Source organism: Excalfactoria chinensis, chromosome 11 (genome assembly GCF_039878825.1).
Source record: "Excalfactoria chinensis isolate bCotChi1 chromosome 11, bCotChi1.hap2, whole genome shotgun sequence".
Lineage (NCBI taxonomy): Eukaryota > Metazoa > Chordata > Aves > Galliformes > Phasianidae > Excalfactoria > Excalfactoria chinensis.
Window position 1 is genome coordinate 139,960 of NC_092835.1, and position 26,263 is coordinate 166,222.

The 26,263-nt window shown below is 44.9% G+C and overlaps 1 protein-coding gene across 1 annotated transcript; it reads right to left on the minus strand.

Moving 5' to 3' along the window:
* Positions 1–234: 234 nt before the first annotated feature.
* On the minus strand, positions 235–25,503 carry PHLPP2 (PH domain and leucine rich repeat protein phosphatase 2). Its single transcript, XM_072346587.1, has 19 exons — positions 25,307–25,503; positions 24,672–24,916; positions 19,930–20,063; positions 19,050–19,240; positions 18,491–18,616; positions 17,285–17,439; positions 14,093–14,239; positions 12,511–12,741; positions 10,767–10,969; positions 10,160–10,220; positions 9,348–9,443; positions 6,720–6,875; positions 5,761–5,961; positions 5,455–5,617; positions 4,946–5,076; positions 4,455–4,565; positions 3,822–4,010; positions 3,456–3,687; positions 235–2,603 (listed from the first exon to the last, which is right to left on the minus strand). The coding sequence occupies exons 1-19, from the start codon at positions 25,421–25,423 to the stop codon at positions 1,464–1,466; spliced, it is 4,029 nt and encodes a 1,342-aa protein (XP_072202688.1). The 5' UTR covers positions 25,424–25,503; the 3' UTR covers positions 235–1,463.
* Positions 25,504–26,263: the final 760 nt, after the last annotated feature.

Sequence of the window (26,263 nt, forward strand, 5' to 3'; positions counted from 1 at the left end):
CCAGACAGGGAAGACACCTGCACGCGTTGGGGGCCGTGGACTTTTCACAATGCTTCCACAAGACAATTACACAGAGAATCCATTCACCCCTTGCACCAAAAACCTTAATGAAACCACGTGACAGCTGCAGGCTGGGCATTTCACCATTAGTGGGACTGCTTTAAATATCTCTTTCCCAGTGCTGATAAAGATGTTTTTAAGGTGAAAAGTTGCTGTGCTTTTTTTTTCCACCCCTTCTCCCCCCTCCTTTTCCACTGAAAATTAAGTAGAAGCAAAGATACTTTCACCTTGTTGGTGGCCAAATTGAGCACACATCACAAAACACGGGCTGCTCTGGATTTGGACTACGATTCCTATTTTCAGATGCAAGCAAAGACGTTGTGGCTGACAATGCAGTTAATGTTGGTGGAAAAGAGTACCAAAAACTTCCTCAGCATACAAAGAGCAGCCCAGCTGCTTGCTAGCCTTAGAGCAATACACCACTTATGCCTCAATTTCCTCTTGGACTGAAACCAGCAGCAGCTCATGGTTTCATGTCATGTCTTCTGGAAACAGGAAGCCTCTACTAAGAGGCATGTGTGATGAAGGTGGACAAGCTGCTGAGCTGGGTCTGTGCTCTGCAGCTAGAAGCACAAGCTCGACATGTGACTCAGTCACTCAGTCCAGAGCCGATCCTTCCCATGCTGCGCGTAAAATGCAGCAGTAGACACCCACTTATAACCCAGCTGAGTTTTCTCCTCCTGCATAGGCTGATCCCATTATAGTTCTCACTCTACCCTGCACAAGTGCTCATCAGAACATCCGTACCCTGAATCCTCAAAAGACCTAATAATACCTACTGGGAAAATCAGCTGCCCCTGCTCCCTCCCACCTGTTGTGGACAGGGGGCTGGAGTGCTCTCTCCCCTGGCCATACGTAATAAAGTGCTGTGCTGAAGGGGAAGAGAACAGCTTAAGTGCAATCAATAAAAGTGCTTGCAATTCATGTAGGAAACCATTCTTGGGTCAGCTTCATTCCAACTGGCTGTATTCTTTCAAGGAACAATGAAGTCAGGCTCTGCCAGGAGGGCCTGCGTCAAAAATACTCAGACTCCAAACACTGCATATTGGCCCCTCAGCAGCCTTCCCTTTCCCTCCCCCACAATATACCAGCCCCTTTTCTGCAGAGCTGGCAGAACCTCGGGCTTTAAGGAGTAAGAGGGAGGCACTGGAACACCCACCTTCTTTCTAGTGCTTGCATAATTCCAGACAGTTTCAAACAGAACACAGCTGATCTGGGCACTCATAGAACAGACTACAGCAAAAAGTAGACAGCCCAGACCATAGCACTCTCATTTTTTTCTCCACTCCATTAAGGAAGCAGCAGATGCCTGTACGCCTTGAAGAGCCCAGCTCCCCTTGGGGGCACGACAGCCCTTACAGGATAGAGCTTCCTGGGACAAAGAGAGAGTAGTACTTGTAGGATTACAAAGCTGTGTCAAACTCCTCTGCCAGACCCACTGCAGGCTCTTCTTTCTGCTCCTGATCTGCTCCATTCTCCTGCTGCTGTTTCATTTGTTCCTTCACTTCCTCCTCCAGATCAGGTGGCACCACAAATTGATCCTCTGGCTCCATCTGGGATGGAGCAGCAAAATAACCTGTCTTCTTCTTGGGTGCCTCTGTGGCTACTTCGATGAGGTTAAGGCTCTCCTCCAATGGCACTATGGAGCCATTGGAAAGCTTCTTTCCATAGAGACAGCATGTGGAAGGAGATTTCTGCAGTTCACACTTTTCCTTGACCCCTCCATGTGCAGCTGTGCTGTTTATGCTGTTCTGCCTCTGAATGACGAGGACAAGTCCAGAGTCATCCTCTACCCCTGGAGCAGAGGAGCTATATTCTAATGCAGGAGGATCAAACTCCAGACCCCTTCCTTTACTGCAGTGGATGTCCACCTCTACCTCCACTTTGCTGCCATTTGTCATCACACCTTCCACAGGCTGTTCATCATCACTATCCAGGCCATTGTCAGACTGGTTACTGGAGAAGGTGGCACTGGAAGGTTGGCGCTGAAAGATGCTTGAGGGGAGCAGAGGATGTAGGCTGCAACGTCGCTCTTGTCGTGGTAGCAAACTGCCATCAAGACCCACAGCACTGTGTTCATCCGAAGCAGTAGAGCCCACCTCACTGCTAACCTCAGAGGCAGACAGTTCACTACCAAACTCTGAAGCAATTCCACTGCTAGAGGAAGGTGTCGCTGTCTTAGCAGTGGTGGAGCTAAATCCCCCAGGGCCTGGTAAAGAGAGGCCATGCATTTCACATGTGCAGTTGTCCTCACTGATGTTCAGATACACCACCATTGCACCTACATTGTCCTGGCAACCGTAGCTTTGGGCTAATGTGCAGAGTTTCTTCGCAGCAGCTAGAGGGTCATGTAGATGGCGCACAGCTGAGACAGCCTCCGCGTAAGAAAGGTGTTCCCACAGTGCTTTGTTCCCTAGAAGAAGCAGCTCATCTTGTACAGTCAGTGGAATGGAACTGACGTGTGGCTTGGGCAGGATCCAAGGGTGCAAGTATGTGCAGCCCAGCATCCGAGTACAGCAAGTCACGCCATTTACCTTATTGTCCTGCAGACAAGAGGAAAAAAACAAACAACAGTAGCATTAGATCTGGTATTAGCTCATTTAGAAAGCACTATTTATCCTGCCCATGAACTAGTATGGAGCCTTGAGAAACTCCCAATAAACAGGTAACATCTGATACTGTATAGGAGAAAGGGATCCAGGTCCAGGCTTCGGACTAAGTGCTACATAGTTTAACATCTGGCAGAACAGATAAACAGGTTATCCCCATCAGAAACCCTTCCAGCAGGCAGCCCTGAACTTTTTTTTTTTTTAAGACTTACAGTGCAATAAGCCAATATGAACGGCACCGATTTGTCAGTTCTTTACTGACTACATTTTTTCCAGTTCTTTTGAATTTCCTTCTTACTTCCAAGGTTTTGGGAAGTTGACCTTTAAAGTGGTTTCTGGAGAATTCTCTAATGTTTTTGCATTGAACGTTTCAGCTTTTTTTTTTTTTGTGTGTGTGTGTGTGTGTGTGTGTAAAATTTCCTCCTGTTGTTACCTGATATCCACTTTCGTATCTCTCAGTGGCCACTAATCCCATAGATGGTCAACCAAGGACAAGAAAGTATAAACAACAGATCAAAATATGTGAAAAGCTAGTGAAAAGAGGGACAATTTGACCACAGGTATATTAAATGCAATAATGTGCTGGTGTCAACAGAAGAGGAAGGGAATGTGCCCTGTAAGTAAACTTTAAACTCAGTAAAAGCTATTAACATTAATGGTAATGAGATTGCAGCTACTCCCTCCCAAACCTACAATTTTCTAGCTCCATCATACACATGCTCAGCAAAGCTGGAACACAGCTTTTACTGGAGGGTGGAAGCTGTAGTGAGGGGGGCCCAAACCAACCTCTGTTATAATTGCTTTTTGTTCCTTGATTCTCTTGGCCTCTTCGGTACACTGCTCAAGACTGAAGACTTTGGAGAGGAGCAGTGGTTTTCCACTTCGGCACAGAACGGCTTGGCACGTTCCCACATTGGCCACAGTCAGAGAAAAGGTGCTCGCTGGATCAGCCATATCGTGATGAATATAGCAAAGGACAGCAGAGGAACCCAGCTTTTGCCCAGCCATACCCAGCTTCCTGTTGAAGGAAAAGACATAGGAAGGCTCCGGACTTCACGACAGACATTTCGGAGGGCTGCCACACCCCGCCTAGAACATTAACTGATGCACCTATACAGGTCCCACCCAGGAGCAGCTTGCTCACCATCATACCTGTGGGAGACCAAGAAGGTGTTGGACATGAACATTGTGTCCGACTGCTGTACCTCCTCCAGGAGCACATCGGCCATGGTGCACTGCAGCAGGCGTGGCAGCTCCTCGTTCTTGTCACCATCAAACATGCCATACACAGCCTCCATCCCTTCCGCAAAGCTCCCCAGTGCCAGGGATGACACACACAGCCTGTTAGAAAAGCACACAGGCAAAATTAATCTGCCTCAGGGGATGGTATGGTCTCCAAAACCACAGCCATCAGCATGTTGCCGTGAGTACCATTCTCACAAGACAACAAGGCCAATGTCTTGACAGCCACTGCCCCACAACACGTTCAGCTGTCATTTATTACTGGAATGCCTCAACCCTCTTTGATCCCACTAACAGGAAAAAGGATGTAGTATGCATGCAATAGCAAAAGCATCTCTGCTAGAGTGGGAAAGCCTTGCCCAAGGATCCCAAGATAGGCATGACAAACAAGGGTAAGCAAAGCTGACACTGTGCAAGAGATTCAGAGAGATGGGAATGGATGAGCTACTCAGCAAAACATGTCTGTTTGGAAGTTCAGCAATGCACTTCACCTAGTAACTTGAGGAGACAAAACATCAGAGTCCAGTAGACCATGATACTCACTTATTTCTTTGCCCTGCCATCTCAGCTACTCCATGACTCCAAAAAGTAGAAGTGAGTGTTGAGTCTGTTGGGAGGGAGGGCTTAGAATCAATCTTCAGCGTGGTAATGTGACTATGGAGAGAGAAGAACAAAAAGTAATTCTTCTCTCCCAGACACCGTGCTGAACAGCTTGTTCCGAAGGACCACGTCCACTCAGGAATTTTACACAGTAGCAAAGACAGGAATTTAATGTCTTGGCAGTCTGATGATGTCAGAATACATATGGTCAGACACAGCTGGGACAATGTCCACTTGAGAAGTTTTTCGTTCTGGTGATTTGAACCCAGCCCTTTCCCTTACTACAGGACAAAAAGCTTCAGCTGCCTCAGGCAGGAAACATAGTAAAGTTACACAAAGTTGTGTTATATATGTTGCTAGTCCATTTCCTCTCCTGGGAAACTTCCCCTTCCCCATACCTGTCACAACTAGCTTTGCAACTCCCTGACTCTCACCTGAAGATATCCAGTGTCTTGTGTTCTAGCACCAGGTTTGTGTTTCCAGTGAGGTCCAGCTCTTGCAAAGCAGCTGGAAGCGCCTCAGGGATTAGGATTTCATTTAATTCATTGCAACTCAAGTCCACAATCTGCAGCAGAAAAAAAAAAGCATGATGACAAAGAACATAGTCTCTATTCTTTCATGCAATCAGTTACCAGTTATTCCAGTGCTCTGTGCTAACATCAGATAAATCCCACTAACAACTGTATCACACAAACAGCTCACAAAAATGGTGATGACCTATAAGCCAAGGTCATGAAACATTAAATATGCAAGGCAAAGAATGTGAGTTGAGCCATCTTCAGTCAGTTAAGAAAGGCAACTGATCTTGTATGTGTATTTTGCGCCCTCTTTACGAGCTCACTGAGCAAAATACTGAGATCTCCAGTTTCTCTTGTAGCAGTTACTTATAATTCTCCAACCCAAGCTTCCTCCTGATACCTCATTATCTGTAAAGTAAGAATACCTGTATACGAGGTAAATGCAGGATCTCTGGAAAGATGCTGATGTCATTAGAGTGCGCAATAAGTGTATGAAGTAACTTGCAGTTTGCCACGGTTGTGGGAATTGTTTTCAGTTTGTTGCCACTCAGATTCAGCTCTTCCAAGCGTTCCAGCTTACTGAGTTTGCTGAAAGGGAAACAATAGCATATTATATCCTATAGGCCAGAATTTATCACTTTCTGGACCTGCAGATACAGCATCCACAGACATCGTCCCTTACAAGCTACGTTTCTAATTCACTGATATGAGACCATGAGTTATGCATTTACCTTGCAGGGAAAGCCTGAAGGTTGTTGTTTGCCAGATGCAGGATCCGTAGGTTTGGGTGCCCCACCAAGACAGGGATGCATTGATCTGTGAGGTTGTTATTGGTCAAGTAAAGCAGTTGCAGCATGCTCAGACTCTCCTCCCCTGTACATGCAGAGGGCAAGGACTCCAGGCTGTTTGCAGATGCATTCAGGTACCTGAGGCTAACCACAGAAAATGAAAAAATAATAATAATAATTAAAAAAAAAAATCACTTCATCTAAACCACTCCACTAACATCAGGAAAGGTTGCTAATACAGCTATAAAATTGCCTATGCAGATGGAGAAAGAGCAGTAGGCAGGCAGGTCAGACAACACAGTGTAATATCCCTAATCACATTAAGATTTATGAGTCTACAAATGACCATTAGCTACATGTCACTGCAGATGCACGCAGCATTTTAGAGTCAACAGTGAGTACTGTAGAATAGATGGAGGAAGTAGGCAATAATGGTAGAAGGAAACTACATGAACTTTTACTTGGAGTCTTTTAAGAAGGGTTGACTCAAGTCTGAATAGACAAACAGTAGGGATTTCTCTTGCTTTTCTTTTGAGACCTGTTGTATTTCTGCAGTAACATCTGAGAATCTGTATGGCTTTTCTTTGCTCCCAAATTAATAAATGCATTCTAAAGACAAAGCGTGCCAAGCAGTAACATGACCTTAGAAGCAGTTGCAACTGAAGTTAATACCATGGCTGGCTGCTAGGTTAGGCACATATCTGTTTTCCTGTAATTAAATATTAACATGGACTGATTCTCTCACACTGGCTGGATGATTTCTCATAGCACCTGAATTACCTCATCATAATCTCTCACGCACACATCAATAAAGCCCACAGTATCTCACAAGGACAGTCACGCAAATATCACCTTCATAGCTTCAAAGTTTAACAGAGAACACCCATGATACTGTCACTCACTTCAGAGCCTTGACAAAGAGCGTCTCGGGGAGTTTAGTCAATAGGTTGTGCTGAAGGTCCAGCACCTCCAGTGGAATGTGCTCTAGAAGAGGTGGAAGGCTCTGAAGATTATTGTGCCCCACTATCAGTTTCCGAAGGCTCAAGCTGCTGAGGATCCTAGAAAGAGAGGGTTCGTTAGTTCAGCTCGGTTCAGTCCTTCCTCTTCCCATCTGCAGAATGGGAAAAGGGAATATTTAATAATTTATTATTTGACTGTACAGCAGAGAAAAACTGAAGTACACTGATGCATAAAACACAATGACAAAGCAGAAAAATGTGGTAATATGCTTCAGTCACTCTATGCTCAGAAGTGTATCTGCACTTCCCTTTGTGCTACTGCAGATAAGACTTGAGTCTGTGTGTACAGAGTTCTCTCATATACACAAAGAAGAGCTGAAAGCCACAAAGGATGGGTTCAAATGCCTATTTAAGCTTGTACGCAGAAAGAAGTGCTTCCCCTGTACCAGGCTGGATTCAGAACTTGAACAGACTACCAGGCACTTCCATAACATTTCTGATGCTGTTACCTTTTCAGAATTGCAGTGCTTACTGAAAAGGCCTCTATCCCCACTAACTAATTGAAGTTTTCAGAAAGGGCACCTGAACACAACTGGATGTAGCCTAGAACTACCCTGTCCTTTTCAGGGAGGCAATAATTTGAGATTACAACCTGACAGCCCTGTACAGAACAGCTTTGAAACATTAAATATCAAAGCTGCATTAGTACTGCTCCACACAGGTCAACGAATTCAGCTGCTTTCTGATTTCACAGAATGGTTTGGGCTGGAAGAGACCTCTGAAGATCACCCAGTCAAATTTCAACAAAGCTAACTACACTGGGCAAAAAGCTATTCAAATGTAGACGCACCAATTCGCACACTCAGGCTGACTCATCTAGATCTGGCTGCTCTGTTCACACTAATTGACACTACCTTGGTACAATTTTATTTTCAGATGATAAAAAAAACCACAACTTTATGACTATAACTTGTTGTGCAAGGCTTTTTTATGCTTTAATCTGCAGGATAACCCTGATAGCTCAAAGTCCATATTAATGAAGTTAGAACTTGAAACAAGATACATCCACAGGGTTGATAGCAGACACACAATGAAAAAATCCCCAGCGGGGATACAGTAAATTCCAGCACTTAAAAATCACTAAAAACATTTGAATTATTTAAAAATATGTGTTTCTGAGTCTGACTTCTGCATGTTTGTTATATGTAACACACTTAAAATGTGGTCTTTTTCATACATGATAAGAAGGAGAAGAACCTATTAGCGCAGATCCAAGGGAGGGCCATGAAAACCATCAGGGGCTGGAGCACTTCTCCTATGAAGACAGGCTGAAAGATCTGGGGTTGTTCAGTGTGGAGAAGAGAAGGCTCCAGGGAGACCTTATGGAGGCCTTCCAGTACCTACAGGGAGCCAACAGAAAAGATGGGGAAGGACTCAAGGACTCTCCATCAGGGATTGGAGCGATAGGACAAGTGGTAACAGTGTTAAACTAAAAGAGGATAGTTTTAGGCTACACACTAGGAAGCAATTCTGCACTACAAGAGTGATGAGACAGGAGCAGGCTGTCCGGATAAACTGCAAATTCTGTATTCCTGGAAGTGTTCAAAGTGAGGCTGGATGGGGCTTTGGACAAAGAGATCTAGTGGGCGGTGTGTCCTGCCATGTCAGGGGAGTGCGGTAGCACTACATGATCTTTCAGGTTCCATCCAACGCAAACCATTCTGTCATCCATCAGCATGGGTAAATTTGTAAGTTCTCATTATCTCAACCTTGCTACGTTCTGTTCTTGCTTTAGATGCACATAGTCTTGTCTCTGACAACCAGAGTCACTGCTAAGAACATTTCCTATGCCTGCTGCTTTAACTACTTCAACCATTTGCATTTCTTCACTGTGACCTACCATTGCGTTCACATTTCAACACAGCTGACCTAGATACTCTCATTCATTACAGTCACACTCCCTGCTAAACACGTGTTCAGCCAAGAACATCTGGGCTTCAGTTCTGTCCATGATATCCCTTGTACCTCAAATAAGTCACTAAAAATACAAAACAATAAAATAAATAAAATACTACAAAATCACATTAGCTCTTGGCTTCCAGTTACTACATTGCTGCAGAAGCTGAAATGGGAGCAGGCAGAAAGCAGTTGGCTGATGATGTTTGTGAAAGCTACCTTTGAGATGAACTACATCGTATCTCTGGGATATCTACTTATGGAAGTTAACCGGTGAAAACTCTGGAGTGATGCAAGGTTTGTTAGGGCTTCATCTATAACTCGTGTTCACAGACACTACTGTAACACAAAGTTAATTCATAGCAGTGTGTTTTACTTCAGGTGCAAACTCCTGGCGAAGGATGGAGCTATTTGGCCCCTGTTAATCAAGAGGCTGATTTGGAAGTCAGTTCCTTCAACACATGAAAGCAAAGTACTTTGGAAACTGCACAGAGAAATTAAGTAAATTATCTGCCTGCACAACATGGAATAAAGTAAGCAGAATAGCACTGCTTCTCTCTTCCCAGTCAGCTCCTCATAAAAGAAAGTTCAGATTTGTACAAGTAGCCTGCTGACCTTGATGGCAGTTCCACAAGGAGGTTGTAGCTCATGTCCAAAATTTCCAGTTTCTTTGCTTCACAGGCCCAATCTGGGACACACTGTAGCTGATTGCTGAGAAGAGCAAGGGGAGAAAGCTAGATACCAACACCTGATATGGAATATGCCCTGCTGAGCACTGCACAGGGCTGCTGACAGTCAAATGAAAAATAGGCAAAAAAATAAAAAAGCACCGCAGTATCTGAGCTACTCCCATGGCATTTATCTCTTGGCCAGCTGCATAAAGCAACATGCTTGGTAGGAATTACTGTTGCAAGACTCTGATGGTCACACTTTTGTTTTATTTCAAGCATTGATACAGCAGAACAGGCCACCTAATGCTACCCAGCTAATGTGCTTCAAATCTGAACTGATGCAAGATCAGATTCCCTATTTTACAGGTATGACAATTCTGCTACTAAGGCAGATAAAAGAAATGAAGACAACAGTGAATCACCAGCACAGTCTACATATTTGTCACACAGATTCCCACCATTGAGCCTAGTAAGTTGTTGCAGGTTCTTAGTGGTCTTTATTTGGCCTGTCTTGCTAATTACAGCCTGCAGCTGAAGGACAGCCAGTCACCTAGACAGGTGAAAATGGTTCAGAGGGGCTTCTGCAACAATTTCATCATTCTTCAGCACTGGGCTTCCCAGTTCTGTGAAGATGAAATGCCTTTTCTCAATTGCTCTCAACTCTTTCACAAGCGTAACAACTCCAGAAAACGTCTGCAGAAAACACCAAAGTTATTCAGATACTTGCTTTATATTCTGTGGTGTATAGTCACTTACTGGGCAAGTTCTAGACATGTCAGTTGACCAGGAACCGGGTAAACACTGACAGATGTGAGACCTGATGAAGTAAAGCAAATAAATATTATTGAAGAGCTCCAGAGGGAAAGCAGAAAAGCAGCACACAGACTAGCTAGAAATTGATACTGATAGCCTCACTCTGCAGACACAACAAAATGTCTCTACTTGTCTTTCCTACAACAGAGTTCAAACACCATACATCAGCACAGCTTTTGCAGTCCAGCTCACTGTCTGCCACAAGAGACAGTGGGCCCTACAGGGCGGCTGCCCCCATCACGGGCACAGGTAAATCTATGTAACCCGTGACACACCAGAATAAAGGAGAACAGGGCTTCTATGTGTGGACTCCCAGACATTTCTCACCGGAAGACAAATAACTTGGATGGCAACTCTTGCTTTTATGCAGCCTGTGCACACATACCCATAATATGATCCCAAAGAGTAGACATCAGAAGCCCCATCACCTATGCTCTCAAAAATGTCAGTAAATATTAGCATTTTTGTGAGAGGAGATAGCAAAAGGGTTGTTTCCTTTGTTCCCAGGGTTTGAAGGAAGAAGGCAGATGAAGAACATAAGGACACGTACAGTTGTTGTTGGCATACAGAGCCCGAAGGGAGAAGCCACTCAGTGTCAACTCTTTCAGCTTATTCCGCTCACAGTGCAGCTGCTCCAGGCAGCCCAATGAGCTCAGATCCAGATCTGTCAGCTGATTATCTCGCAAATCCATGTAAGTCACGGATTTATTCCCCTCCAGTGTGTCAGCTGCCGCTCTCTTCAGGTTGTTCAGCCTAAACACTCAGAAACAAGAGGTAGAGTCAGAATTCAGAGCACTGAACACTGTACATGAGTAAGAAGAAAGGAAGAGCTCCAGCGCAGGCTTTTTTGCAAGTACAGTGAGATGTACGAGTAGCAACGATGGATTTCAGACGGTGAAAGTGTAGAAAAACAGTTCCCTGTCTGCACGGCTGTGTGAAACAGTTCTGCTCACTTCCCAGTGTCCAAAAAATGCTGAAAACCACAGTCTATAAATTTCGAGTCAGATCAATGGACAGTTACCTAGCACTGACAAAGCATGTGAATGCAGAGACTAGGTACCCCACTGCCCTGTAGTAGACAGAAAGTTCTTTGGCCCTTTCTGAGAACTCTGCAATTGGCAACCTGGAGAATCTGCAATATACTTCTAAAGAGACAAGAACAGGTACTAAAAGGCTAAGAGAGCTCTAAGAGCTACCTGAGCTCACAATAACAGAATATCAAAAGGGAAACCTAGAGTACTAAGTAACATTCTGTGGTACCCATTCTACGGCAGGGGATTTGGAACTAGGTGATCTTTACGGTCTCTTCCAAGCCAAACAGTTCTATCATTCAGTAGTTTCAAGCACTGCTCAGCTGACCTTGGTTTCTCTAAACAAATCCTGCACATCCTCAGAAAGAGAACTCCCTAAAAGTTGGAAGAATCATTAAGTGGGGTTAAACCCAACACGGTTTATAGAATCACAGAATCACTCACTTAAGGAAAAGACCTTAAATAAAGATCATTGAGTCCAACCATGATCTAACCATACTACCCTAACTAACAACTCTCCACTAAATCATGTCCCTGAGCACCACATCCGAACAGTTTTTAAACACCTCCCTGGGGAGTCCATTCCAGTGGTTAACAGCCCTTTCTGTAAAGAAGTGTTTCCTGATATCCAACCTAAACTTACCCTGGAGAAACTTGAGGCCATTTCCCCTCATCCTGTCACCTGTCAGAAGTGAGAAGAGACCAACCCCACTCTTGCTGTAAGCACCTTTCAGATACTGGAAGAGAGCAATAAGGTCTCTCCACAGCCTCCTTTTCCTCAGAATAAATAGCCCCAGTTCTCTCAGTCTCTCCTCATACGGCATATTCTCCAAGCCCTTCATAAGCCTTGTTGTCCTTCTTTGGACCTGCTCCAGCACCTCAGTGTCCTTTTTTGTACTCAGGTGCCCAAAACTGAACACAGCACTCAAGGTGAGGCCTCACCAATGTTGAGTACAGAGGCAGGATTACTACTTCCCTAGTCCTGCCCACCACACCATTCCTGATACAAACCAGGATGCCATTGGCCTTCTTGGCCACCTGAGCACACTGCTGGCTCATATTCAGCCAACTGGCCATCAGTACACCAAGATCCCTTTCCATCAGGTAGCTTTCCAGCCACTCACAGTTCCTCTATCGTAAACAGGAAATGACATTGGTTTTTTTATATACGTGTACATATACACATATATACACACATCTAAATAGATACATACGTATACATACACACATGCACACAGGTATACACACATGGTTACCCCTTACCTCAGGTCCACACTTTTGATGTGACTCATACGGTTCAGCACGGTAAGGTCCAGGTTCTCTAGCAAGTTCCCTGCCATGGCTATTTTGTCTAAAACGGTGAGTTTCTCACAAATTGCTGGCAGCTCACAGAAGTTATTGAAGGAAAGCCCAAGACAGCTGAGCTGCTGCAGACTTCCAAGCTCTTCTGGTAAGGATGTGAGGAAATTCCCATCAAGCCAGAAGCTCTGTAGACTGCAGAAGTGAAAACCAAAGCAAAAACCAAACCAACCAACAAAAAAGAAACCAACAAAAAAAGGAAAAAATAAGTAACTCAGCAAAGAGTAGTGACTGTCACATTTTGTATTCTCACTGAATGGTGTGTGGTTACTCTTTAATGGTACCTAACAGTTAACTTTATTATTGTGTACATGAAGTTGTTGGAGTAATTTTATCATTGACATTTTATAGGCATGGAACTGTTTGTATGCAATGCCAAATAATTCCTAAATTATAAGGGAGGAAAACTTCTGCTTGTGACAACATGTACAAGTTATTATAAGCAAAGTATCAATCTCCACTTGCTTTGCAAATAAAGGAAGTTTACTTAATCATTTGGTTTCCTACAAATTAAGAAGGGCCTGCTTAGCATGCCAGACAGCCTTTAAAAGATCAGTAATGGAAGAAGCCTACATGATTGTCCATCCCACAGTAACAACAGCAACAGTAAGTCATGGGCATCTTCATCATACCACTACTACTGCAGTTTAATATTACTATTACAGCACTCACTCACAGCGATTGCACCTACATCACAGCTAAATCAGAATTCGTACCACACTAAAGCTATGGTAACACATTTCTTACATTCTAGTCTTCCTTGCAGCCATTCAGAAAAGAGTATTTTCCAGGGTAGCAAAATTTGCATAGCTTTTCAGATTCCAGTCTCTAAAGTGCAATTCTTTTCTTATGACCATGTTCCAACAAAGAACTTTCTCAAGAGTGGTAGAAAAGCACTCTGAGAATATCACATATCCTTATAAAGAACAAGGGCTCAGGAGATATGATTTCTTGATGCGCATCACAAGTCACCCCAAAATAAAGACAAACTCACAAAAAACTAACCCCACAAAGAACAGAAAAGGCTTCAGTGGGAATACATTCATAGGCTTGAAAGCCTTCAAGTCTATTTTAGTTTGGCAAGGTTGCACCTATGATTCAAGGCACAGTAACTAACCCAAGTGTCTTCCTAGGCCACTCCAAAAGGGACAAAATCCATTAGCCATTGTTCCCAAACTGGCTTACCCTACCTATTTCAAAATACTAATAGAACAGGCAGGAAGCCACAAGTGATGACTTGCTACATACCAGTGACTTTTCAAATGACAACTATGTAACCGTTCTGTAACATCTTGACTTTGAATGGAAAACAACCCTCACTGTACCTGGGTCTCAGCCTTCTACCGGAGTCAAAACTAGCACTCATTCTCCATGAACTAACAGGTTGATGAGCACTTATACCTGTGTAATCGGCCCCTTTACATCAGCTGTGCTACACCAAAAACAGCAGGAAAGTTTATAACCGCAGAAGAAAAAAAGCACTCACTTCAGCAGCTTGCTGATCTGGCTTGGCAAGTGATAAAGTCCATTACAGGACATATTGAGTTCGGTCAGAGTAGAGATCTCACACAGCGATACAGGAAACTCCCCCAGTCTGTTATGAGACAGATTCAAGCTCTTCAACTGAGAAAACCTAGAGGGAAGAATTTCAGTTAATTAGCAAACCTCCATAGTCTCAAAGCAAACAGTCACAAAGGCTTTCAAAGTCTTCATACGGAACAATACAGTCAGCTGAATCGTGGCAGATTTTAAATAACTATTATTTTCAGACACTGATATCCTGTATCTCAGTGGTAATGCTGAAAGTGATCAAATACCATGTTGTCACTGCAGAAACAGACAAGAACCTTTAACCTGATCCCTGACAGACTCTGAGCAACTATGATTAACTAAAAGAAAGTTCTCGGTTCAATGAATTTAACTTCCAATAATTATTTGGAGTAACACTACATTTTGAAGCTGCATAAAATAGAAGTTTAATACATTAACTGGGATGACTCTTAAAACAGATTTTAATGAGAGGAATATCCTTTCAAGGGATGTACAACAGAAGGCCTGTCAGAGCTGTGAAACGGAATGGCAAGGAAGTGCTGACTCTGCACTGAGCAGCCTCAGGATTAGCACCCAGAGGTCCCTGAAAGGATTCTCACACTGGAAGTGCCACCTGCTTGGCAGACCTACCACAAGCACGGCTGTGTGCAGGTACTGTGGTAGCTCTCGCAGTCACTACAGTCCCACACCTGTGCTTAACAAAGTGCTGCCCTCCTATAACTGCCAGGTCCAAATACGTGAAAGAAATTGAGCATGGGATGGGGCAATATGCAAGATGCCCCTCAAAGAGATGCTATCTCTTTCTAAAGAAAACAGAAGTAGTTATCCTTCAGTAACAACCTCATCATCCCAAACTTAATTCATCAAAAAAGAATTTCAGTCAGGAAGTTTATAATATACTTTTCTAAGACAACTGCAAATCTACCATATAGTTGATAGAGAAACACATACTTCATTCATACCATATGAGCAGTGATGAGGCAAGGTTGGAGCTAAATGACCTTTAAAGGATCCTTACATTTTCACTTTTTATTTTGAAGTGTTTTCGTATAGTTAAATAAAATAAGCTTAATATGCCTTCCGAAGAATATTACTGTTGCCTTGAGATCTCATGAAGTAAAACACTGAGAGGTTTTCAATTTAATTTTTTCTAAGGAGTGTATCTGAAATTTAGTCATGAATTGTTTGAGAAAAATCACAGTGTCCTTAGATGCTCTTGAACCCGATCTTCTCTTACAGCAGGCAGATATTCCTTCTCCCAGTTCTTATCTTTTCTACCTTTCGTACAAATCGGTTCAATTTTAAGAGATCTGGAGCAGTTCTCAGGTTTTGGAATCACCAAATACTGTAACTGCTTTCTCAGGAATTCAGCGGTGGCTTTTTATAAGGTACCTGCTCCTAACAATAAGCAGCTCTTTTTTCTGATACAAGCAGACTGGCGAGAATCCGCCCTTAGGAGGTAAGGCATTAAGTGTAACATCTTAACCAGGTCTTAAAATTCATCCTCCCACAGTGATATCAAAGCAAACTCAAAGGGGGACATACAATTTTCAAAGCTTCTTTCTTCTCCTTTTCTCCAATATTCTTCACTAGTAAGAGACACAGGAATGGATTGCTAACCTCTCATTCAAGCTGTATACATGAGTCATTTAGGTGGTAAGAATCCTGAAATCATGGTTCATTTTTTCCTACAGCAGCATAAGAATCAATAATTTCATTTACTGCAGTCATGTTTTCCTTTTATTATGGCTCCTCAGTACTGGTCTGTGCTCTCACAGGGCATATTGAGATAACAATGAAGAGATATTGAAACACAGCAATGAAGTCACAATGGGATCTATACTCTTTTATAACAGCCCAAACAGGTGCTGGCCTGGGGACAGAAATATTCCGTATACTGCTTTTGCTTGTTTGTAGATTTCAGCTCCATCAGACACAGTCAATGCCAGAGAGAACTGGGTTTCTAACATATCAAATCCATTGCTGACTTCTACGCAAGGTCAAGCCCCTTTGCTGATCCTGTGAACTAATGACACTACATTTTAGAAAAAAAAGTTCTAACACTGTTTTTAGCGTCATCCAACATACTTGGAGAAATAGAAAACAAAAGCCTGAATTATTTTCAACAGCTCTCCAGTAACAATGCATTACAATATTCCAGTTAGAGTGTACTTGAGCAAGCTCAGAATCAAAACAAAACTGGATTTGACTTCAGTTCTCAAAGAAATTGCAAGGAATTCCCATAAGCAAGCAACTTCTTTCTTACTCATGGATACCTCTTCCTATGGAGTAGGAAGAAAAATGAAATAACTCGGTAACAGGTGTTTAGAGATTCAAAATCATGTTTTTAAAATTAAAAATAAATCCATCAGTCACACCTGCAGCTCTGCAAAGTTTCTCCAAATATATTTTTCCTGCAGCACAATGGGTTCCAAGCAGTGCCATTTGACAGCATTACTACAGGCTTCTTAATGGGTTTAGAAATTCATTGAGTGACTCCTTGAAATCTTTTTAAAATGGGCAGTACAGAGACATCAAACTAATTTTCCTATGAATTTTCTCCAGAATTCATTTAAAACAAATTTCTAATACTCCTTCACTTACACAACTACAACACACTTCCATACCATCACACACTGCCCACTCTCTTAAGAGCATATTTGCAGTTGCCAAACTAAAATTGGAGTACCACAGGTCCTCTGCCAATTCCAAATGCACTTTAACAATCAGAACTAAAGTTGGATCTTACAGATCTTCCACAATCTCTTACCACCAACAGAAGCATTATGCTTTTCCTCACCTACATTTTGTACCTCCAAGTGCTATTTATCAAGCAATTTATGAGTTTTTCACCTTATCGATACAAATAGCACATAACTCCACAAGGCTCATCTCAGGTAAAACTCAGCGTAAATAGTTTGTGGAAAGGAATTCACAAATGCTGTAAATTGCTGGGAGCTTATATCTGCCTGCTCTGCTTAGTTTTGCTTCCTAGTTCCCTCATTTGTTAGAGTTCACTTAAGATCAATCTTTTACCTTCCCACAAGAACAGGCAGTGCACTCCCTTCACCCCTGGATGCTTACATCCTGAACTCCAAATGTAGAAAAAAAAGAATTCTTTGCATACCTGCAAAGAGAGTCGAGACTCCCTGTTCTGCTTGGTCTCATGAAATTGTGTCGTAGGTTGAGGTAGGTGATGTCTTGACTGTAGAAGAGATGCTCGGGTACTTCCTCAAGGCTGTAGCATGAAAGATCAACCATGCTAAGTCGCATAGACACAACCTGAAAGAAAGGAGTAAGAGTTGCAGCTGTGCAACAATTCTTATATGTAAGTTTAATGGAAAACCAAAGACTGCAAGTAGTAAACACTCCACAAAACCCACCACACACAGGTAGAGTTCAAGCAGGAAACCAAGTCCAGGGAGTACTATGGCATTCGCTACTTCATGACAAAGCGACAGGAAAAGCTGCATCTCTGGATATGGAAACTGCTGAGAAAGTAGTTTGTGTGCCTCCCAAAGATGCAAACAGCAAAAATGAAGCAGCTGACATTGCAGTTCTGCTCTGTATGCTATACAGAACCTCTCTTTGGCTTACCAATTACTTTTGACTTTCTTTTGTGTGCTTGTTCAGGCTATAATATCAGAAATATTAAAGACGAAAAAAACTTCACATGTTTTTGCAACATTTCATAGTCTCTGTAAATATCAGATCTCCTTTAATTAAGTACACTTTGTCTCAAGGTCTTACTTGCTTCATTTAAGCATTTATTACCAACTTCAATTATTACCTGCACCATATTTCATGTTATATATTTGAGGTCAAAGAGTGGATCAGTGCTGAGCTATTACCAGCTAATCGTACTTTAATGTGGAATAAGGAAGCAGCTCTGAACAAACTATGCTTACCTTGCTGACCTATGATCCCTTGCTTTACTGAACTCAAACCTATCAGGGTACCTCCGAGTCAGTCTAGGCCACAGGTCATAGGGGTATGGCAGCAGGAGCAATTAACAGATTTCTATGGCTGTAAATTCAGCCAGTCCCTGGGGTTTGTTCTAGCGAGCTGTGATTAGCTACTCTCAATAGGGTGGGGGTGAAAAGAACACAGAACTGCTACTCAGCAATGCTGTACAGCCAGCGCCCCAGGAGAAAGCTCAAATAAAGATTCTGTAACCCTGAGCACGTAAGAAATGAAGAAAGCTGGAAAGCATCGCAGGTACTTTCTCCAGCATCACAGTTTAAATCCCTGCCTGCAGACCCAGCCTGCACAACAAATCCCTTCATCTCCTTGGTACCCCCCACCCCAACCGCTGCAGTCTCCAGGGCCTCACCGTGGATGCCTGTCGGTGCCACCGCTGGTACTCTGCCAGTGTTTCAAAGGAAACGTGGTATGTTTGGGCTTGTGCTCCAGCAGATGTGAAAGCAAGCGTGTACTGCCGACGTTTCATCTCTTCAACCTGCAAAGGGAGGAATGAACACAAAACAGTCCACCTAAATACCAGCAATTACGATGGATCCGAAATCTAGGGTAAGATATTAGAATCAGTAATGCTATATTTCGAACAAAACTGTGTTATAAGGTGACTTGAGACAAAGGTAGTGTAGTAAATCCTTCTTAACATCTTTCTGCTGAAGTAGCTCCTTTAAGTAATCATCTCCAGGATGCCTATTCACACTGGCTACTACTGTGCAAACAGAAGTAGTGTCTCTTCAAGCATTTTATTAGCCTTAAGACTACTTAAGAAAAGCAAGTAGGAAATAATCATGCAATTCTCCCTGTGCCTGCTGATACAGTAACACAGCCTAGATTAACCTCTCGTGGATAATACACATCATTATAACCCCCCTTCATCTTTTCCAGGATACAGAAAGCTTAAAAAAAAGTCTTACCTTCCCTCCGACAAGAGGCAAGATGTGCATCTTCCCTGTGTGGCTATCTTTAACAGAGGACACGATGAGGCAGGTACCACAGAGAATTACTAAGCGTTCCGCCCATTTGTGCAACTGAGTCTTCCCTTTGCGTACATTATAGACGCCAGAGAGCAGGATGCGATCTAACTGTTCCATCTGACAGGGCTTTTCTGAAGAAAAAAAAGAATATTTATGCTTACTCTCCATTTGTTCCTCATTTTCAGGCATGAGCACAAATAGCAGCACAGCCGTAACATGCAGTATCAGTTACTGCAAGCAACACATTAAGACGAAACACTGAGTAGCACATAAAATAAAGATCTCACACAGAAGACAAGAGATGTACCCGGGGCAGAAGTGTCTGACAAACAACCACTGCATGACTTTCGGTAAAGCGGTACCACAATTGCCATGTAGTGCATTTTTAATCTTCAAGTAGTTACAGATTGCGGCACTGCCGAGCATCTGTCTTTCAGATGCAGTAGAAAAGCAATTACAAACTTACTGACCGTTATCTTCAGGCAGGTTGTGTGAAATGCTTTATCTAGACTGACCTGCAGAATGTTTCTGATCTCACTTGGACTTCTAAGGCATTGGTCATAACGAGAAACAGAGCAATCACATGTGCTCCCATTGAGCTGTCTTCTCTCCAGACGCAAATAGGGTCAAGAGAACTACGAACCTGCTATTCCTGTGATTTTGAAAGCTCTTTTATTTTAAGAAATGCTTGCTGACATTGTGTGTATGTTTTAGCCATCTATAAGGCCAACCGGTCAATGACTTGTGCTTCACCTGAGCTCCACCAGATATTTAAAACCATGGGTACAGTGAGAGCGTACGTGCACACACAAATTCTTACCGCTGTAAAAGCGAATCATACAGCTGAGGTCAGAGTTTGCTGCCTCCTCCTGCACTCTGACAGGGTCATCAAAACCCAACCCAGCCAAGTAGTCATACACAATCTGAAGGGGCTTTTCAGTGGGTTCCAGCCTCCTAGCAAAACACACAAGAAAGCAGTTTGACAACTTGAAAAAGATTAAACATGTCTCATTGCAACTAAAGTGCAAGGGATACTGACACCGATACTGCTCTAAGAAGGTCTGGCAAAGACACACCCCTGGGTCTGTGCTTTATGCTTGCTAAGCATCAGTTAAAAAATGCAGCATCTGAAGAACTTTACTGCAGAGGGGAAATGGAGAGGAAAAAACTTAAGCCATGCAATCCATGGTTTCCTTTTTATGACTTAAAGAATATCAAGAGGAAACAATGACAAGAAACACTATCAGAAATACTGCACAAGAAGCAGACTCCCAATAATTTAAAAACTATTTTTATTGACCTGAAAATTTAGGAGAACTCTACTTAAATTTCTAAAAAAAAAATAAATGTGCTGATGTTACAATACGAATTCCTGCATTTGAGTGTGAGCCCTCTGCCTCCTTTCCTGCCAAACACAGGCTGCTCTCAGTCTTTTTCAGCACCTCCCCGGGGGATCCAGAGGCTCACTTAGAGAGCCAAGCAGTTCTGTAAATATGCAACTTGAGGTCTAAGTTACCGCTTTTTTTCCCCCCTGCAGAAGCAGCAGTGAACACAACACAGAACATTAGGAAGAGATTGCCAGTGTGTTACTGTAAATGACAAATCTGTGTGTCTGTTACCTAGAACAGCCAAGCTGTTAGAAAGTGGAATAAATAACAGATTGCACCAAGCAATGCAGACTTCCAATACAGCAAACCCTGATGTAGTCTATAACCTTCAGAGCAGAACTCAAGAGGAATGGGAGAGACGTGCCTGGATCTTCAAGCACCTGGCCTGAGTCTCCTGTGATTACATTAAGACTCAACACTTGTGCTACTGAAGCCTTGTGACAGAAAATAGCTTTGTCAGCAGTGACCTATGGCCAAGGAACCATAAATGTTTGAATATCACAAAAACAAACAAACAAACAAACCCGAACACACAATTTCAAATAGTCTGAAGCTAGCTGTTGCGCTAAAAACAAAACAAAAACATCACAAAAACATACAAACACTATATTTTGGTTGCTGAATGAATTGATGTGTTTAGAAGCACGCGCTGAATAACATAATTCTCTCAGAACCTTAACTCAGTACAGGGATAAATACTTTTCATAAGCACAGTAATGCCACAGAACCACAGAATGGTTTGGGTTGGAAGGGACCGTGAAGATCATCTAGTTCCAACCTCCTGCTATAGGCAAGGACACCTCCCTCTAGGCCATGTTGCTCACAGCCCCATCCAGCCTGGCTTTGAGAGCTTCCACAAAGGGTGCATCCACAACATCTCTGGGCAACCTGTTCCAGTGCCCCACCACCCTCACAGTTAAGAATTTCTTCTTACGGTCTAGTTTAAGTTTACCTTCTTTGAGTTTAAAACCATTTCCCCTCACCCTGTTACTACCTGCCCTGATAGAAAGTTCCTCCCCAGCTTTCCTGTAGGCCCCTTTAGGTACTGGAAGGACGCTCTAAGTTCTCCATGGAACCCTCTCTTCTCCTGCAGCTGGCCTCCTGGCCTGCAGGCACACGCTGCCGGCTCACGTTGAGTCTCTCATCAAGCAGCACTCCCAAATCCCTCTCCTCAGAGCTGCTCTGCAGCCATTCTCCGCCCAATCTGTATCTGCAGGACCTTGCACTTGGCCTTGCTGAACTCCACAAGGGTAGCACAGGCCCACCTCTCAAGTCCATCCAGGTCACTCGGGATGGCATCCCTCCCCACTCTAGCAGGTCAGCTGCATCACTCAGCGTGGTATCATCTGCAAACTTGCTGAGGGTGCACTCGATCCCACTGTCCATGTCTGCTACAAAGATATTAACTAACAGCAGGCCCAGTACTGACCCCTGAGGAACGCCACTCCTCACCGGTCTGCACCTGGACACTGAGCCACTGACTACAGCTCTCCAAGCGTGACCATCCTGACAACAAACATTAATGTAGAGAACTTACAATTTCCCTTTGAGAAAACACAGTGCACTGTGAAACCTCAGCTGGCATGTGATCACATTAGGAAGGTACAAAATTTACCTTGTACGAAGTGCAATAAACGCTGAACACTACCACACGTGGAGAAAACCACGGCAGGCAAAGCAGCTACCTGACACAAACAGCCCACGGCACCCACCAGTATCACACAGTAGGTACTGCCACCTCCACTAAATCAGAGAAGCTGCTCCACTATGTGAAGGGGGCAAGGATTAACAGAAAGAGAAGCAAACAAAAATCCAGAAAGTTTCACAGACTGCTGCAGCTCCTCTTCCTGAGCAACAGTCACGCTTCCATATCTTGTTGGTGCAAAGTTTTGCTGTCAGGTGTGAGCATCCTAAAGAAAGTAACGGAATTATGTTTATTTAATCTTCTCTGCAGTGAGGTATCGTCTCTCAAATGGAATAGATGATCACAAAGAAAGGCTTTCTTAAAGATTCTTGAGGCATGCTGCGTGGGGAAAAGAATGTTCTGACAGAAACTGATTCCTGGCACACAAACTTCATAGGGAAATGCAGAAATATCACAGGAACGTGACAGTATTGAAAGTTAGAAGGTTTCCTGCTATTCTTACACCTACTGACCAGTTTGTTCAGTCTTCTGAGTCAGGTACCGAATCACCTTTTGCCATGTTCGGGTTTAGGAAGAAAACCACCTACTGGTATTTAGAAGGGTGGGGAGTTTGTTTGTGTGAGAAACAAACATATCGAGGGTAAGATACAATCGGATGCTTCACTGAGTAATCTGTAGTCACAGACACATTATTAAAGCAGACAGTAAACTTTTTTTCCAATGAAATGATTATCCCAGGAGGGCGTAGGGATATCTCGAGCATTCCGTCACCCTCCTGTGGATACTTCCTGTGGCACTGTTTGTGATTGCTTCCTGTTCCTACCAGAAATGAAGCAATACCAGTAAGAATTATTTCACGGGTAGACGTCAGAACAGGCTGCCCAGGGAGGTGGTGAGATACCATCCCTGCAGGTATCTAAGAAACGAATGTGGATACGGTTTTTAGGAATGTAGTTTAACAGTGGACTTACAGTGTCAGGTGGGTGACTGGACCTGATGATCTTAAAGGTCTTTTCTAACCTAAATGATTCTACTGAGAACATCCTCAGTGGTGATTCAGGAATCTCTTCTGTGGCAAAGACATCCCAAGAATTACAAAGGCAACAGATGCACAGGGATCAAGAGCTCTCCATAAAATTCAACAGAATACTTGATTAAGAGCCTAACACAGCAGGAGGCAACGAATGTAAGGAACTGCAGAGACTGGAAGAGACCTCAAGAGATCATCGAGTCCAAACCCCCTGCTTTCAAAGCACATAAAGGAAACGTTTACAACTTGGTGCTCATTCCAGAACATGGGCAGCAGGACAAATCTGCCACCCTGCAAAAACTGCCACAAATGAAACACAGACGCAGCTCCCTGTACCTCTCCTCACAGTGCTGCCATGTTTAACCACGTCACAGAATCACAAAATGATTGGAAACTACCTTAAAGATCACCCAGTTCAAACCTTTCTGCCTTCCACCATATCACAGGTTGCTCAGGGCCCCATCCACGGCCTCCAACACCTCCAGGGATGTGACAGCATCCACAGCTTCCCCAGGCAGCATGTGGCAATGCTTCACCACCCTCTGAGTAGAGAATTGCTTCTCTACTATCTAAAGATACCTTCTAGTTTGAAGCCATTACCCCGTGTCCCATCAATACTCTCCCTGTCCCTCCCCAGTTCTTCTGTAGGCCTCCTTTCCCCATCCTATTCTTCATATCTCTCGCCATTAGTGCTCCTGTCTTCAACCCAATTAAACCTACGCTATACCCTTTTAAACCTGAGATACATAAAATTTAAGACCTACGTTTCACTAACAAAAAGCTATTCCTGCTATTCAGCTCATGCTTCAATTGCTCAGGCTTCTGAAAAAAGACCACAGCGATGCCCTTTTTCCTAGGAACTGGAGCCACAACTTCATAATCAAATGCGAAATCCAGAAGCATCACTGCAATGACCTAATGAGATCCTGTAAAGCTAGAGGAGTCTATAATACACTCAGCATAAAATCCATGAACCTCAAACTCTGAGCTGAGGTCTGTTTTCAGCCTCAATTGACTGCAGACATAAAACATGTGACACAGCGCCCACACCCTCCAACATCTACTGCACCCTATGCTCAACTTTAATTATTTACCTCAGAAATTCACCAAAAAATTACTAATACAAAAGTACTGTGATGTAACTGTCAAAGTACTTCAGATGCCGCGCGGACTTGGAATAACTGCTTACAGTCCCACAAACCGTTCACATTTTCTCAAGACTACAGCATCCCTAAAACAGAACGCAACGAAGGAGCATTACTTACAAAATGAGGCTGTATTTCTAGTTGGAGCAGCCTCCAAACTCCCCCAGCTATACCTTGACTAAGTACAAAAAGCTCAGCACTGCTTCATTTTCATGCATTGGGTGACCCAAGGCTGTATCTACCTGACACCTATTGCTTCTATCCGTTCTGCATCTGCACGCTAACGCTTGTAGGCATGCAGAAAACACTACACGACTAAAGCAAATCTCGCTCAACGCAAACGTCAGCCCTCACCTGACCAGGTCTCCGTGAAACTGCACGAAGAGGTTTTTCCTCTCTTCCCCGTCACAGATCTCAGATGCCGGAGTGTCCACCGTACAGAGGACCAAGCGCAGGTCAGACGAAGCGGCAGCTGCAGAATCTCCTCCATAGACATACACGCAGCCTCGGCCAACGTCCTCTCTCAGCCAGTCCCGCTCGCGGGAACTGAACCGGCTCCTGTTCAGGCAGCTCCTGCTCCCGTTGCGCTTCACGTTTCTCTGCGCGGCCAAAACCGGAGCGTCAGCAGCAACCTCCGCAGCGGCACCCGCCGCCCCCGGCCGAGACGCGCGAAGGCCCCCAGCTGCGGCCGGGCCTGGAGGGGCTGGGGGAGCGCGGCGGGACGCCGCTCTGCCGGGCGCCTCCGCGGGGCCGCCGGAGATGAACGACCTGGAGCCACCGCGCCCGGCGGGCAGGGAGCGGGCACGGAGCGGGCACGGAGCGGGCAGGGAGCCGGCAGGGAGCGGACCCGGCCAAGGTCGAGGCGGGCATCGCCCAGACGCAGCGCGCACTTCTGGCCGCGGCCGCCCCGCACGCCGAGCTGCCGGGAAGGGCCGGCGCGGAGACGCGGCCCGGAACGGCCCCGCTCGACCCAGGCCCCCCCTCCTCACCTTCAGCACCCGGACGACGCCGCGAGGCCCAGCCCGCCCGCCCCGCGCTCCGACCGCCGCCGCCTCATCCTCCTCGGGCTCCGGCGCCTCCTTGGGCCCCGGCCCGGCCTCCCCCATGTCCGGCCGGACTGCGACACCTCCGGGAGCGGCGGCTGCCGCCACGGCTCCGCGCGCGCCCCGCCCCGGAAGCGCGGAAACTTCCGCCCCCTGCTGCGCGGGGCCGGCGGCAGCGCGTGTCGTGCGGGGCGGGCGGGCAGCGCGGCGCAGTGCAGCCGGTCGGTGCCGACAGCCGCGCGGCCTGCGGGCACGAGGCCGCCCGAGCCGTGATTTACCCGCCGTCGTCAGCGCGGCGCTTACGGGGCGGCTGCGGAAGCGGCCTGCTTACCGTCCGAAGGAAGGCGCTTATCGCCGCGCTCCGAGGCCGCCTGTCCCTGAACTTCCTTCTCTTGCCTCCGCGGCGTCAAGCCAGGAGCCCCCGATGCTGCAGCTGCACGCGGTCGCTCCAAACAGCGCTTCGTCCCCCTGACGCGACTGATAACGGCACTTGATAACGGCAGTTGATAACGGCACTGCAGCCGCAGCCACCTTCATAACCGAAGCCTCGCGCCTGCCCCGCAGCAGCAGCGGTTCTGGACTTCACACGCTCCGGCCGCAGCACACTTCTGACGCGCCAGTTCCCGGCCTTATTTCTAAACGAGCCGCTTTCCAAATCCTCACAATTGCTGTTATTTGTGTGTTAAGCGCCTGCTCCCGTTCTGCAGTACCTTCAGAAATTTCCCACCTTACTCCTGGTTTATCTCAGCGTGTTCCTGCACAGCACTCTACAGTCAGGACCTGTTCCAAGATGGGATACCGGGCTCAGCAGCACCTGCTTACAGCCACACATCTGCACTGCTGCACGAACACACGTTTGGATTCCCAAGGAGAGGCACTGGAGAGCTCTCCGATTTAACGAGG

Bases quoted from the DNA above. Each gene is read 5' to 3' on its own strand.
- PHLPP2 (XM_072346587.1), bottom strand. From the start codon at position 25,423: ATGGGGGAGGCCGGGCCGGGGCCCAAGGAGGCGCCGGAGCCCGAGGAG. The intron at 5,962-6,719 runs GTGAGTGACAGT...TTCTGTGGTTAG, and splicing joins CTCTTTGTCAAGGCTCTGAA to CCTCAGGTACCTGAATGCAT. The intron at 3,688-3,821 runs GTATGATGGTGA...TTCCTTCAACAG, and splicing joins ACCTTCTTGGTCTCCCACAG to GAAGCTGGGTATGGCTGGGC.